At 34.9% G+C, this 16,679-nt stretch overlaps 1 protein-coding gene across 5 annotated transcripts in view; it reads right to left on the reverse strand.

Annotated features, from left to right (window-relative positions):
- Positions 1–16,679, reverse strand: part of ROCK1 (Rho associated coiled-coil containing protein kinase 1) — an 89,970-nt gene that overhangs the window by 24,688 nt on the left and 48,603 nt on the right. For all 5 annotated transcript variants that reach the window (XM_035564018.2, XM_035564016.2, XM_050709048.1 and 2 more), the window contains 13 exons: positions 14,608–14,696; positions 12,958–13,006; positions 12,217–12,352; positions 11,784–11,875; positions 11,408–11,654; positions 9,562–9,668; positions 8,322–8,472; positions 7,238–7,398; positions 6,230–6,414; positions 5,489–5,558; positions 3,938–4,032; positions 2,134–2,299; positions 1,248–1,341 (listed from right to left, as the gene is read on the reverse strand). In XM_035564018.2, coding sequence (XP_035419911.1) covers positions 1,248–1,341; positions 2,134–2,299; positions 3,938–4,032; positions 5,489–5,558; positions 6,230–6,414; positions 7,238–7,398; positions 8,322–8,472; positions 9,562–9,668; positions 11,408–11,654; positions 11,784–11,875; positions 12,217–12,352; positions 12,958–13,006; positions 14,608–14,696 — 1,642 coding nt within the window. The remainder of the gene's footprint in view (positions 1–1,247; positions 1,342–2,133; positions 2,300–3,937; positions 4,033–5,488; positions 5,559–6,229; positions 6,415–7,237; positions 7,399–8,321; positions 8,473–9,561; positions 9,669–11,407; positions 11,655–11,783; positions 11,876–12,216; positions 12,353–12,957; positions 13,007–14,607; positions 14,697–16,679) is intronic.

The raw sequence follows: 16,679 nt of genomic DNA on the forward strand, positions 1-16,679 counted from the left end.
CTGAAGAATATCTTAGAAAGGCACCAAGATGAACTACTACAAACAACATGCATGTGTCTGTTTCCTGTTAAGTTTGTTGCTCCACTCCCTTGGTATTTGCTCTACCAAAAATGTTTCTGCCATACCAAAAACATTAAGTGAATAGCCACACGGAATAGGACTGATATCTGGACCCACATTCAGCACAGATTCTGAAGTGAGGCATAAAGTATGGAAGAAAAGACTTCTTTTAAGCAAAGAATGACTTTGTTATGCTACCTTTCCAACCCATCCACCCACACCAGTTACTCAATTATATCAGTCTTTGTATCACACCTCCAGTCTCCTGATTTATTTCCAAAATTTCTATAAGTATGCATTTCACTGATAAGGATTTCTCCACAAAAACTACAAGCAGTTAAAGAATAATTTTCAAATACTTACGAAGTAACAAACTTCATAAACTAAAAAACACCAAGCAACTGAAAACTGCTTTCTCGCCCTCTCCCTGACAAATCCCTACTATTACCAAAACACAGAACAAAGGGAAAACATTTGTGTATGCCTTTCTTCCTACATAGATTTGCAAAAACACTGGCAACACAACTGATAAGGCCTTTGCTCTCATAGTCAACATATATTAAAATATGCAGTCTGATTATATATTCTATATATTCTTATATAGTCCGAATGCACAAAATTAACGTGCAAATCCACTGATCTGAACGAGATCTTAATTCTGAATTCAAGCGACATCTTAAGGGAGCTAAAATATCGATGCTGCTTTACTGTACATACTGGAGATGGAAACGAACGCTTCATTAAGTACATTTTATGCAATATGAAATGAGACCTTAACAACTTTCATGCACTCAAGTGCATGGCTGGCAGAAAGGGGTAGACAGACAGTATGTGGAAGAGCTGTACTAAACAGGCATTCCTGCAACGCCTGCAGGAACTTCTGGGCTAACTTGCTTTAAAAACTGGGGGAAGCAAGCCTTGAAGATCACTTTTTCCTGCCCGCCAAAGCTGTGATTTTAATCGTTTGCCAACAGTAAAGGTAGTACATGGGAATAGAATGTAAAAATAGTGGCAATTTACAAGGAATTTCAAGATGAAAGCAGTGACTTATTTTTCCATCAAGCTATTTCACCACTATGGAAGACGTACAGGACGGTCCTTTCAAATTTTCCATTTTCATTTTGCCACATGCTTCCAGTTCATTTGTGCTTCATAACAAGTGATTTAAAACTCCAAAGATGACATACCTTCCTCCTGCCTCCTAATTTTTTCACTGATCTCTGAATTTTCTTTTGTTATTAAATCAACGTCCTTGGTTAATGTGTTATTAGTTTCTTCGAGCTAGATGAAAAACAAGCAAATTTTAAAATAAAGAACTTTCCATAAATAATAAAAATATTTATAATGCTATTATTTTAAATACACTTAATCTGTAACAGTCTTTTACTTGGAATGTCTTCCTCTGAGTACATCCAAAAAATCTGCTTATCGTTGAAAACTGAATTTAAAAAAAAAACTTCTAATCTGTCCTGATTTACCAGAAGGATAAAAATATCACTGTCCCAGAAAACATTTTTAAAATGATCTTTGCAGAACTGACAACACTGTAGTGTATAATCATAAATCCAAGCAAAGTTAGATAGATTGCAGTTATTTAATGTGACAGTTCAAGATTTTGTGGCACTTTGGAAAAAATAGTACTGGGGTTCTTTTACGGAAATAGTTCATTAATGGGAAAAACCTCAACACTTCCAAGTACTGGTGGGTTTTTTTTGTTTGCTTGTTTTTAAGGACTAAATAATTTTGCAATGAGATTCTGTAACACACTACACAAATTTACAAGACTTTAAAAATATATTGGGCAATTACAAGAAATTACTGGAAAAGGCTTAATAACTAATTACAGACATTGCCTTGATTTTCAGTCTGGCTTCACCTCAGATTTTCATCTGAGTCTACATTTGTTTAAGAGTTCAGATGGTGGACACTTAAAACAGTTAAATCCCAACTGAGTTCAAACCTGAGATACTGAAATAATCATCAGTTATGCCCACATGACCTTACAAATTAAAAGATAAATTTCTCTTTCCAGCTGGAGGATATGTAGAGATATCAATTAGCAGAATAATTTACCCTTCTTATGATGCTGTCCTTATCAGTCATTTCTTGCCTATGTCTTGATGCTGCTTTTTTGCTTTCCTGACTCAGTTCAAAATACTGTTCTTCAAGGAGAGCTCGTGCCAACTGTTCTGACTCAGCTTTGGTTTCAGCTAAATCCAGCTGTGTAGTGAGTGTTTCTCTGTAAAAAGAATGAGATTTTGCTTTTCCTATGCAAAATATTCCATATTTTCAGGAAAAAGTGAACAAACCCAGATTATATCATCCAGTTAGCTCTCATTATCTTAGTTTCCTAAGAAAAACAAGATTAAGACCACACACTGTATACTTGTTATATTGTGATGGACCACACAAGCTACAACAGTAAGCTTACTATAATTCAATTCAAATTTCAATCATCCATGAAACACCAACCCTTCAGAAACCAAGTGTCAAGTTCTCCTGCCTTTAAGGAATAAAAAAGTAAAACTGGGTAAAGTTTCTGAACATATATAGTGGTTCTATGTCTATGCAAGTCTTTGCAGAAAGAGTTGCAAATTTTATCTACAGCTTGAGAGGCAGTTCAGCATACAAGCCAAACTTTCTTGCTCTTGCTTGGAGTAAGCTCTTTTATTTGCTTGCAAAGAAGTCCACGTAAAGCACAGTGGCCAGTCTAGCACCTGTGAGTCAAATGTACCCAGCAACATGCGACATGGCTCACAGAATGGGGAAGGAAATAGAGGTGGCAACACATGACTGCAGTATGGGCTCTTAAGTCCTTCCTGCACTGCAAAATAAAATGTGCTTTATGCCATGAAGTGCGTATTGCCATGGAATTCACTGATTTGATACACCTGTAGTGGATACCAGCTTCTACTGTAAAAGTTAACTGTTGAAGTATATTTGAATTTTGTCACAATTCCCACAAATTTATACAGGTGAAAAACATTTGTAATGAAAACAATATTAGTGACAGAATCAAATAAAAGGTATCTATAAAAATAACTGATAGTAAGAAAAGAAAAGCAAACAAACCAGAGAATAGTAGGAAGTCTTCTTCCTTTCCCTGTTTTGTTTGCTTTTTAACCTGGATACTGTTCTTGACAACTTTGTGTAGATAGGTATTCTCCTATCATATTTATTACCACATCATTACTTTCTCCCTTTCTATGCTGACCAAAATACACCAAACACTAACAAACTTCTCCCTTTAGATTGTTTTGCAGTGCTGATGCTCAAGTGCAACAGGAGACCTGTATTTTCAAGAAATTGAAAGACTTGTGAGTAAGGCTAAATCTCCTTCTTCGGAATAAGTATAAATTAATGAATTGGAAAAACAAGCTTAGAAGAATTATTTGCTTATTTCCTAACTTAAAAATCAGTACACCACTATTAACAAAATATTGGATTTACATAACTAGTTTGGTTGTAAGCAACTACAGTATATTAAACTTAGAATTCGAAGTATTTTCATTATCTTTTTCTCAAATTATTCTATTGGCTCTAGAAATATACAAAATATTTACCAGGATGGTACAATCAAATCAGAAAAGATGTTTTTTACAAGCAAAAGGACAACTACAACAGACTGGAATACTTTTTCAAAATTTTTACAACTTCTACATAAGAATCAAGTTCAAGCAAATACGAATAGCCGTATCTGTCTCTGTCAGCACAGGTAACATCCTGTGTATTTGCCATATTGCAAGGTGTTACAGAACAGCTCTGAAGCCTGTTTGGGGTTGAAAGAATTTAACATTTTACATCTGATTCAAAATCTTCATGAGTGAGACCACTCTATGGAAAACTTAAGTCTATTTAAAAAAGACAATGGGCATACTTTTCGTTTTGCAATTCCTGCATTTTTCTTTGAGTTTCTTTATTCTTTTCATCAATTTCCTCTTTCAGTTCCTTAACCTGAGTTTTGTAAAGTGTCTGCAAAAGAAAGCAGAAAAAGAGAGAATCATTATTCAAGTTCCATACTAAAATTTCCAGTTTTGGTGCTTGGTTTGTTTTAATCTGTCAAACCAATGTATGCCAGTACTGTCTTTAATGGAATTTCCTCCTCCTTGCCTGCCCAATACACTCTTTTCCAGTAGCCTTTCTGTTGGGACCTGATCTGACCAGGTTAGTTTTCAGTTTTCTAGTCTGGTTTTCTACACAATTATACAAACACAGCCACCCACAAAAGGGAAGGAAGGCACCGGGGAACAACTGAGCGGGTCTCTTGGGAACAACAGGATCAAACTGCATCATCTTTTAGCATCCCTGTCTCAAAATCTAAGTCAAACTAAAGCTTAGTACTGTTCTATGCTTCCATCTGTTTTATTTTTTTTTTTTGTATCTACGCATCTTTTCTCTTAGACTGGAAGAATTTCTTGTGTACAGACTGACTTTGTATTAATAACTGATTCAACAGAAGTCTTATCAATATGAATAACTTGTGTTCCTAATCACTGTATTAACACCACCACTAATTCTGTACATTCAAATTTTTATCTTCTACAATAAAGTACTTCTACTAAGTTTTCAGACTGGATTATGAATGTCTCTTGTTCAGACTACATGCTTGTGAAAAAAGAAAACTGAAAATGACACACGACACACTGAATCTCCTTGTTGGGAGACTTATGGAGAAATGCACAAAAACCTTTAACATATAATAAAATTATAATGACATGCAGTATAGTAAATGCTTTTTTTTTTCCCTCTCTCTTTACCTCCAAGGAAGAACTGAATTTAAAGACTACTTCCCAAAGTGCAATGTATCTGTGTGTATTCACAAATGTATTTAAAGTTCAGGCCTTATAGAGGATGTCATGCTACTTCTCTATTCACAGAAATAGAACACATCACACTAAATCCATAAAATACACATCTTGGCTACATGGGGTACAGAATAAGGCTCTTCTGTACTCTTCAGGGACTTGGGTGCAGAGAATCTTTTTAGAAGGATGAGGAGTAAGTGCAGAATGGTACTGGATCCATGGTTCTTAAATAGGTAGATCAATCACATGGAATATATTACAGTACATATGGAGATTTTGAACTCTCTACGAAGTTTGCACTTATGTCAGAAAAAGACCTCTTTTCCAAGGTTAAGATATCAACTACTCCAATAAATAATTCAGATGATTGAGCTATTCATCTTAACATATTGAATCTGACAATCAAACAACTAAAAAGCAGCATATCAAACAGACTGTCTGTAACATTATACTTATGTTCTCTAATTTATTGTTCGTTTTGTGTTTCAAGCACGATTTTGTGAATTGATGTCTTACGCCAGCTTATTCTGATTTACATTTAAAAATGTAAATATGCAAAACTATTCAGCTGTTCAATGATTCCATGTCAAAATGTAACATTCAAGATTCTTAGCGATCCTTACCGAAAAATACTGCTCAGCTTCAAGCTGATCCTGAAGCTCACGCATTTGACCTTCATTTCCTCTGTACTGTCTTTGAAAGAATAAAAAAGGAAACAGTGTAAAAAGTCGGCTACAAACAAATGACAAAAGCTGCTTCTAACCAAAACAGCATCCCACAATGATTTTATATTTATACACACATTATTTCCAAGACCTACAGTTTGCTTTATCCTAAAATTCTGACTTAATTACATTCTTCATTCTACCCTGATGATTGTTTTAGTTATGTAAGTTAGAAGAAAAGAAGTACTCTAAATGGAGAAATGCTGAGTTATATTTTCAGCTGACGGAAGCTATGACAGAAGCATGATTAATAAAAAATGTTGTCAGTCAAATTAAGAAAAAGAATCAGGTAGTTAAAGAGGATAAGGATGTTGACTCCCATGCAGTAAAACCACAAGTCCCAGGTGATATCAGTAAGTAGCATCACATTCAATCCACAAAGAAGTCAAATTTCAAACAAAATGGCATCTATGCTGTGATGTGAACAATAAGCCAAGGACTGTTCCAAAGCATAGCTCAAAACAAGACTATTCCAACACTGAAGGCTACATATAGAAATTATAACTTACAGCTAAAAATATTTTTAGTTTAGGAAGAAATGCCTATGCACCAGACAACTATTTTCATGAATAAAAACAAGCAAAACAATATATGTATAACTAAGCAACTTTTTGCATTTTACTTCAGATTTTTACTTACTTCGCAAGTTGAGCCAACTCAACTTCCAGTAATCTCTTTGCTTCCAATAACGTATTGATTTCCTGTTTCAGTTGCTTCTCAGAACCCTTCAAGTTATCTGCTTCAAAAGCTTGTGCCTTTAATTCATTCTGTGCCATTACTCTCTTATTCGTCTCTTGCTCTAGCTGAAATGTCAGATTCTTTACCTAAATGAGAAGTTATTTCAGTTTAGGAGCGTTTGCTGAATAGCTAATTGCATGCAGTTGAAAGTTTCATTTATGGATTACTTGTTAAACACTATTGCCTAAATGCTACATATTGTACAATGTATGAAAATATTCTTAAATCTCCAAACATTTCAGTACAATCTTACAGAAAGCTTCTGCCCTTACAGAACGTAATGGTACAACACCGCCTATACTTTGCCTATACTTTGTTTATTTCAAAGGCCCAAATGTATTTTATTGATCTTATCTTAAAAGCAACAATGGAAGAAACCCAAGCTGTCTGCTGAAAGGTCCTGCAAACCACCCTGTGGACTTCAGATCTTAAAAATTTCTCACCCTAGAAAACACCGCAGCCTAACCAAGCCTAACCAAGTAGCTATATGAAAACTCATTTATATGAGTCACAAAGAAAGGTGTTACCACAACCCTTCCCAGTGGTCTGTAAAGAAAAATTAGGGATCAAACTCTTACTAATATTACCTAGTTTTCACATTCAGTGGTCTAATTGCCCTTCCCTGAACAAATACTTTTCTTGGGAATGCAAATCCAGAACTGCAAACCATCCAAGCCAGACAAACTACACAGTCAAAAATCAAAAGCAAACAAAAAATTGCATTATATTAAGGACTCAAATACGTACAGCAGCCAAGAGCAGAAATTACCTACCACCCAACTACAGTCTTCAGTTCTACCAAGACACGCATTAGAAAAAGCTCAGTGCAAGTGAATTTTATTTTCTCTTTCTTAATGCAACTACTATTTCTTATGTACACAGAAAATTCATAGCAAAAATTCTACTTACTTCATCTTCTAGTCTTTCCTTTTGCTCAAGAAGGTGTTCCAGTTTCTGCTGAGATTGCTTCAGGTCAAAGTCTAGCATGGAACACTGTTTTTCAGCCTGAACTATTCGATTCTCTGCCTTTTCTCTTGCTGCCCTTTCTTCCTTTACTTTTTTTTCCATTTCTAAACGGGATTAAGGGAAGAAAAACAATGAAAATGAGTATGTAGCATCTGCAAGAATCTCTTTTTAAACAGTCTTACATTTATATTTATAAACAGTCTTACACCCTAACATTTTTCTGACCTTCTTGTTCAGCTATTTAAGTTCTTCAGCTGTTAGAGGAACTGACTACAGAATAAAAGCTTCCTGGCATTGCAGCAAGAAACATTTTAAAAGAAGTATTAATTCCAATTTGCAATCAAAGCACTGGAATATTATCATGACAACTGAAAAATAAACAGTGAAAAAAATCCAAAATTCAGTTTCTTGAAGTAATCACTATGAAATGTTACAGACAAAGTTTCATTTCCATGAATAGATAGTAGAGGGAAAGAAAAGAAATGCTATCTTAGCTTTCTGAAAAGTTATAAACTCCACATGCAGATACCAATGACCTTCACAAATAAAACCTTATATATTCAACTGAGTTATCAGGACACCTCTTTGATTCATGGATGTTTATCTATAAAAGAAACTTCACCATTTCAGACAACCCTTGTAGAAAATCAGTATTTTTAATGCGGCTACATAGTTGTGAATGCCCCAAGACATCTCTGTCTTGATAATACATTCTTTCAATTACATTTAACATTAGCCAGAATTACAGGATTCAATAACATTTTAGAAGCCTATGAAGGGTCTGAACTGCAAAAGCAGTAAGCTATTCAAAACATTATAAAATTGTATTGTAGAGGTATCGTGTGAGAGAAAATCATTTAAAATTGTAGTTTTCACTACGTTTCATAATTTTGATACGCATTTTCTTTATATCAGGAATTAAACACTTGCGTAAGAGTATCACATTATTAGATCGTGTGGTTTAAGGTATCATAATTAAAATACTGTTTATTATGTATTTATCCAAAATTTTCAAGAAAATACTTACCACACATTGCAACTGATCTTGCCTCTTCTATTGACTGATGTTTGTCAGTTAACCGAGCTTTAGTCACTTTGTGTTCATTTACTTCCTGTTCTAACCGGTCTTGTAATGACTTGAGTTTGTAGTTCAAATCTATCTCTAAATTATTCTTTTCCTAAAGATAAGAAAGAAGTTACCAGGTTTCTATAATAATTCTGTAATGCCTGAAGGAATATTTCCCCCCTTCCCTTTTTTAGTATTAACTTCCTGTTATGAAGAAATTCTCAATGTTATTTTCCACTTTTATAAAGAAGGCTGAGAGACAAAATCTGTATTCAGTGCTCTGGAGAAAACTCCACTAGTTTTTATTTCTATTCTATAAATTCAGAAGATAATGAAAACTTCTCAATTTGTGTAATTAGTAGTCACCTAAATTGGAAATATAACTATGCCATTGACAACACTAGAGCACAAAGGAATTTTTATTACTGTCACCTGGATGCAATTATGTTATTTCACTGCTGGTAGCCCCGGCCATTAACTGTAACTCACAAAACTAGCACAACAGATGAGCACTGAGAGACAGGACTTTGGATCACCACTTCATGTATTTCCAAATGAGAAAGATAACTTCTTGCACCTTCCCTAACCTTCCAGAGGTGATCGTCTCTCTCTGGTTTATTTGGATAGGATACACAACACTGCAAATCTTTGCCTGACCTCAAAACACAGAACACAGGATTTCCTTTTATTCTTTTTCACTTGAATCTCTATCTTGGAGCACGGACCAGAGATGTTAGGGGAACATGCTGCTGCCATTCTTTAGGAAGGTAAAAATTGAAATGGCTCAGCTCCACAGTTGATTAAAAAGGTCTCGCACTGATCCAGCCAAATAAAAATCAAGTAAGAACCAGTGAGATATATATTTTTTTTCATTTCAACTCATAGGTTTTTAGGAGGCAAGTCTCCGCAGCGGTGGTCAGGCAGGCAGAAAAAAAATTACTTGCTATTTGCAAAGCTCTGGATCCTGGATTGTATAATGAATGACAACCATGAATTTTACTCCCAAAGCTACAAGAACCATCTGAGGACCTACAAGACCTTACCATCCTGATGAGATCATACGTCAGCGCTACATAGTTCATCATTTTAACACAGAACTGATTTGGACCCAAGACATAAACCTAGCAACATCTATTACTACTATTTGAAAATACAGTCAAACCTGTCAACAAACATTAGCCTCAACATCACCTTACCATACCTTTTCTGAATGATTAAGCATATCCTGTGCTTGTTTTCTTTCTGCTTCCACTCTTTCAAGATTATTTTTAAGGTTTTTTACTTCTTCTTGTAAAGTTGTAATCCGAACTGTCAAAAAATGAAATATCATTTAGTATTTATTACTAGACTTAAATCTATAATCTTATCACAGCCTTTATTGATTCTGGGACTGTAAAATATTCTCACACTCAAAATTTTCATATATGCAAATGCTATACATTGTAAAGCAAACTGATCTTTTTAGCTACACCATTAGAAATGGTTCACAGAAAACAAATCACATGCAAAACCTGGTACCTGCCTTCCATCACTCCCAATATCTAGTATGAAAACTTCTTTCCATTAATGCAAATTCTGCTGTGCTATGGAACAAACACCTTTTCTAATGTTAACTCCACTAATGTGTAAAATAAAATGCATTACACAGAGGCAATCTCAAATGGATATACAGGTGCTAATGAAATATATATTCACCTAACTGACTTGAGCATTCTTCCCTGAATAGATGAACGAATTAATTATCCAGTGTCTACCAAGAAACCCTGTCAGGTATCAGATGTTTATATTAAATATTAAGTAATAGTATATATTTCTAGACTGAAAAGTTTGTACTAATTCCTTTAAAATAAAGAAAAACTTGCAAAAATATTTTGATTACTCTATATTACACTTAATACCGTAGACACAGTAACTATAGTGTACAAAAATATACTTATCAATTCATTTATGTCTGTCTATATTGCAGAATGCTTCACTTCTGGCAATACAAAAGAAACCGCAGGAGAAGGAAGAAGAAAAAGTCCTCCTGAATCTTAGTCTTTCTGCATTCGAGATATGCTTTTAAAGTCAGCTGTATGAGTGTTTGAAATACATAAAGCTATTCTGAAGAACCTCCCTTTTGGGCAGACCGTTGAGTTGAATGTGGTCAAAAAAACACATTTCAAAGTGCACAGAAGTCTTCTCATGCCATTTTGTACCTCCGGCTTACATTTAACGACAGGCTGGACCAAACTACACTCCATGTCAGAGGAGTAACACTGACTAAACTGAAATTAATTTACTATACTTGATGCATAGTAAACAGGCAACTTGATTCTTGATAGTTCTTACCTTGTGCCAAACAATGTAAAGTTGACCTTAAAAAACAAACACACCCAAAAGCCCTCAACACCTCTCTCCAGTCTATACCAATAAGCAAAAGATAGTGCCTCATGGGCAGTGATTCTCAGTACTGCTGACAGATGATTTAGAACAGCAAGTTAAGGTGCAGTATCCATTAGCATAGTCATAATAGTCATGAACTAACATATCTGAATAGTTTCTAGTACTAAGCATCACAAGTATAAATGGTAAAGTGTTCCAAGTACCCAGATCCGTATCCCTTACTGTGCTTTTCATCTTAATTACAAAATCACCTAGAAGCATCACAGAAAGAAAACAAATGCAATTTAAGAACAAAGTAGCATTCTCTAAAAACACAAGAGGAGACAGAACAGGGTTACATCGACTTGGCTGCTGCACCAAGGTGGTATAACACAGTGGTGTGTCTTCTCTAGCACTACCAGCTTTTCATATTTTTGTGCCACAGGTCTCAGAATTTTAGATAGGGCAGCCCTATAGACTTCAGCGGCTTCCTACAGCAAACTCTTTGATTCTGACACCCCCTCTCCCAAGAGCCCCTCAGACATGACCACATCTTCAGGAATTATTTTACTAAGTCACACTCATTTTGCAGATTGGCTTTTCCTCTCTTCATGTCTTTTATAAATACGCTTACTTGTTAATTTTTTTTTTTTTACAGCAAAGTAGAAAAAGAGAAAATTTACCCTGTAGCTCTCCAATCATTTCTGATCCATGACTTTTGTCCCGTCGTTCTGATTCCAATGCTGCTTGCAGTTGGTAGTAATCCTTCTCCACCTGCAGTTTTGCACCTTCTAGGACTCTGCACCTTTCCTGCAGTTCTCTATTCAGTGATTCTACCTGACTTAATGACTTGCTCATTTCTGTGTTACCCTTTCTCAGTCTTGCTGCTGTATCAGATTCTGTCCTTAGCAAGTCATTGGCTTCTTCTAGCTGTTGGAAAAAAAACAAGATTCTCAAATATAAAAATGATTTATTGGAACCAGTTTTATTATATCTGAATGCACAATACTGCTTCTCAGACATAAGAAATAATGAAAGCAATGAATGGAAATAACGTACCTGTTTTTGTAATTGTGTTATCTTCTCATTTGTAATTTGTGAATGCTGGCTTATTTTTTTCAAGTCTTCCATTTGATCTTTTAGTGTGGACACTGAAGAGAAATTATATCATTAACACAACAGATTAAAAAAATCTTTAGTTTTTATATAAACATATTCAAAGTCTTGGCATATAAGTCCTTTGTTGACTTTTTTCTTATGTACATTTTTAGATCAAATTCTGTGCCTGCTGAATAACACGCTGTAGAGAAGACAGAATAAGACAAAGACGTGTTCTTGTTAAAACTCAAATAAAAATAAACTCAAATTTGTGCTCATTATTTGAGGAGATCCCTTTTAAAGTTCTGTAACACTTAAGATGCTAACATAGTAAATTATTCCCAAAAAAACAAACCATATACCTCATCAGTTTCAATGTGACAACATGGCATACCTTCATTTTCCACATTCCGCCTCTTCTCATTCTCTTGTTCAATTTTTCTTTGGTAGTCATTTATCTTATGCTGCAGTACCATCTTTTCCTTCTCAATTTGAGACACTGTTGTTTCTAAGTTCTTTCTTTGATTTCCCTAAAATTAAAAGCATTGGCATTTTCTATTTACATTTTAATGAATGATCCCTAAACCCGTATCTCTGCAACTAATTAGCTAAGGGCACTGATGCATGATTTCCAGTGAATGAGTTTCTGTGTCTCCCTTTAAAAAACTTCCAGAAAAGACGACTTTTTTCTTTAAACTTCTACATTACAAATATACCAAATTACTGAAGAAGTTTTTGTTAACATGGTATTTAAGTAACCATTAAATAGTATTAAGAGATGACATAAGGACTCAATAGAAAATCACCTGTACGTTAGATTTTAGAAAAACTCATTTTGATAAACTCCAGAAAAACTGCAATGAACAAGATTAAGTATAATGTTTAGCAGAGGAAACAATTTAAATCTGTGTAACATGCAGAAGTAAAAAGATTTGAAAAATGTGTGCAAATAAAAAGGTGCATCTTCCAATGCTATGTATTGAAATGTGATCATCTGGTCTCAAACTTGTAGTGACAACAATTTTTTTGTTGTTGTTGTTGTTTTTTTTAGCATGGAAGAAATATCTTAAATTGTGATAGTACTACCCATATTCTTTACCCAACTAAGAAGGCTTCAATGAGGAAAAACAGTTACCTCTTCATCCAGTTCTTTCATTATTTTGTCTAGCTTTATGTTTGAAGATCTAAAAAGAAAAGAAAACTATTTAAGTAAAACGAGGACATATTATACATGACAAGTGTTTTTCTAGTTAAATAATTTGCGCCCATTACCAAAGGGCTACATTTTAACTAATTCTCTTTTGTAATAAGCATTTAAAAATCAAAGAAAACATTCTAATTTCATTGGAAATAGTTTGTAAAATACAGTAAGTATTTATAAACTTTGCTGCAGATTATATATGCAAAACTTTAGGTACCATATTTTGTCCCTAAATCTGAAATGTAAAAACAGTGCATGTACACAACAGGCTATCATTAAAATTAGAATATCCTGATGAACTGCTAAAAACGTCCTCTACTTTTGAGCTTCCCAAATAGCTAAAATGGTTAATACAATAGTAGACAGCTCACTACTATGTATAAAAACATTTAAATAGTATTATTCAAAAGGTTCTGTTGAAACAATGTATTAGAACACAGTATTATAGGCAGAGGAAAGTTAAGTGCATAGCAAAACCTCCAGTTAACCGGCAAAACACATTAATACAATGATTGTTTTTGCAGCTACTTATCTCTCTTCAGAGAGGTAACAGGGGACACAGACAACATTACCTGGCAGGTACAATACGCAGTTATAGCAATATATCCTACCTAACTACAGTAAACAGCACGATGTATCAGAGGACAGTGTTGTGCTCTGACATCTTCAGTAGTGCTGCAGGAAGTACTGTGGTTACTGAATGTATTTCAAGAAACATACGTCCTACTTACAGAAAGCAATCAAAGCATGTGAATGGTGAAGTTGTGCATAAGTAAGGGACAGGGTCTCAGTCTAAATTTCCACTGGATCATCTTGGCTACCAGTTCCTACCTAAATAGCTCATACAATTACACATCAGGGTCCTAATTCTAGCCTTAGCTCTTCCCGTGTCCTATACCTAAGCGTTGCCTCTGTTTGGTTGGTTGGTTGGTTTGTTTTCAGGCCATCAGGAAAAGACTTCAAAAGGAGAAGCTAACTGAAAAAATTGAGTTGGCATGAATCTGAGTAAAAATTTTTGATCATCAGAAAAAAATATTTCTACTATTTGTTCATAACTGTAGCTGCAAGAAATGGGCAAACTCCCACATAGCTACTTTAACATTGCAGAAACAAGCCTTTAGAAAAAATCGTTGGTTTTATCTATCAGCCACAGGAAGGAAAATAAATGGGGTTCTGTAATTACTCCAATTACCATATATTTAGAAACCAGACAGTCAATTTTAATAGTCCAATATATGCAGTATATATAGTATTTTACTTTTCTCAAAGATCAGCCTTACCAATGCATACCTTGGCCCATTAAAAAAAAAATCTAAATTCAGAGATATCAGGTAAACTTAAATATGCAAGTGTTCAGAAAAAGCATTACATGGATGGTACTGAAAACAAAGGACTTCCTTAATGCTATATTCAAGAAAACCACTTTAAAACAATATTTGAATGATTTAAACCTCTGCCTGGAGCTTCTTTGGAGAACTATAGCACAATTCTTAATGTTATTCTGGTAATCCCTAAAGCAGTAATACAGAACTCAAGTGTTAGACATATTTAAATTATATAAACAATTAAAGTTCAAAGTCTCACCTGCACTTTTGCTCCATTTCATCTTTCAACTGCATTTCATTATGTAGTTGTTCTTCCAACTCATAGATCATTTTCTGCATATTTTCCAGCTTTAAATATATATTTGTACATGAAAGAACATGCATTAAATTGATGAACTTCAAAATAGTATTCCAGAATATTCAGTGCTACTTATGTTGTATCACAGCCTACTTCTACCTAAGCACTATATTTTTAGCTGCTTCCCCTCCCCTAAAAATCTAAGGGAGTTAGTTATAAGAAAGAACTTATTATTACACAGTTATATCATTTACACAGATAAAACGTTAAGGTTGTGTCAACCTTAGTTCCGTCATAGTTCCGTCAAAATTCATGGGGCTAGGCTAGGTTTTTAAGTATTTTCAGAATTAGACAAAAGGTATTACTGCAAATTATAAAGAAGCATTTTATTAGCCTTAAAAGTGCTCTTCTTCTAGCATGAGCTATCGAATATATTTTACAAAGCATCTTCAAGTTCTCAGTTCAGGAAGCAGAATCAGGCATGTCAATTATTAGCAATGGGGGAAAATGCTCTTAACCTCCATTTAGTCAGGGAGAACTTTTACAGCTAGCATTGTGCTAAGGTTTGAAAGGAGTAACAGGCTCCAGATGTTAATACAGAATGGTACTATGTGGCATTTACTGTTTGCCAGCAAGATAAATTCACAAGTTCATTCTTTCCATGCAGTCTCAAAATATCCACCTTCTACTGGATGTCTGTGCACAATAATTTCACTCCAACAACAGCAAAATCCTCAGTAAACAAGAAGATAGTATTGACTTCGAGGACGCTCATTAAGTCAAGCCTGTGCTGATTCACTCTTCTAACACTTCCCCACTTATCTGGTAAGGACTGCAGCCTTATTTAGCTTTCCCACATTTCCCTCAGCACCCTTAGAAGAGTGTAGAGGAGAATTACAGTCCTAACCTAGATTCTCTTCAAAGCAATATATGCAAGTGGTTCTGACACTTTGTTGTCTTGTTCCTTGTTGTAACTTCAAAAACTCTGACAATTGCCTGACTCACTTTGCACAATCATCCCAGGAAAAGGAGCAACAAAACAGTTCCTCCTATGTCCACCTCTTCCTCTTTTTCCCCCATAAAGTACATTTACAAGAACTAAAAGTGATCATGAAAGAGGAGAAATTATGCTCGTCTTCATTCTTTCTTGATAGCAACAGTAAGTGGTCTCAAAAAGGACTATCCTGTGTTCAGTCCTAAACCAGAATTTCAGTCTGGAGACATGTTATAGCATGCTTTACCCATATTAAATGGGAAACCTATAGTTGAGATTGGTTTTGCCTGCTTCCAGGTAGGCATTACCCTTAATCCCTACTTTCAATCTTTACTCCTTCCAGTTCCAAGGAAGCAGCATCATGGTGCTCCCAAGAACCGGAGATCCTTTCTCATTTCTTCCTTTTCCTTTCTTCCATACTCTTAAGCTGCTCTCAAGTTTGCAGAGGAAGAACACAGACATAGCAACTGGGGACTAACCACAAATTTTATATATTTACTATTCCTTACTCTATGTATTTAACACTACCTACCAGAAAGCCTTGGAAGAACAAGGAAATACTGCAAAGACTTCTCAGCAGTTGCATTAATTACTGGTGTAACATACAACATAACACCATTTGGAAGAGACAACAGTTGTAGTCAAAAACCACAGAGACTGCTACTAAAGTAAACACTGAGGAAAAAGGAAGGACAGCGAGTACACAACACATTTATCCCATTGGTACAAACCACTGAGAAATGAAGCACAACTATTTAAAGGCTAGCTCTCACTTTAGTAAAAAGGGATCACATGTAATGCACAGAAATAAAGGATCAAGAAGTTTCAACGTAATTGCTCTTCCATTTCCTGGTTACTCATTTTACAGCCCCTTCCAGACAGACCACATAAAGGAATTAAATGGGATGGATGAGGAACAGGTCTAAGAAGACATCTGGCAACTGAAGTGTTCCTGTACTGGATCCTACTGGTTCAGACCCTCCATTGCTTCCTCTTGCTTCTTTCTCTCTCTCAATACTTCTATAGTGCTGTACCCCAA

Source organism: Cygnus atratus, chromosome 2 (assembly GCF_013377495.2).
Source record: "Cygnus atratus isolate AKBS03 ecotype Queensland, Australia chromosome 2, CAtr_DNAZoo_HiC_assembly, whole genome shotgun sequence".
NCBI classification, from domain to species: Eukaryota; Metazoa; Chordata; class Aves; order Anseriformes; family Anatidae; genus Cygnus; species Cygnus atratus.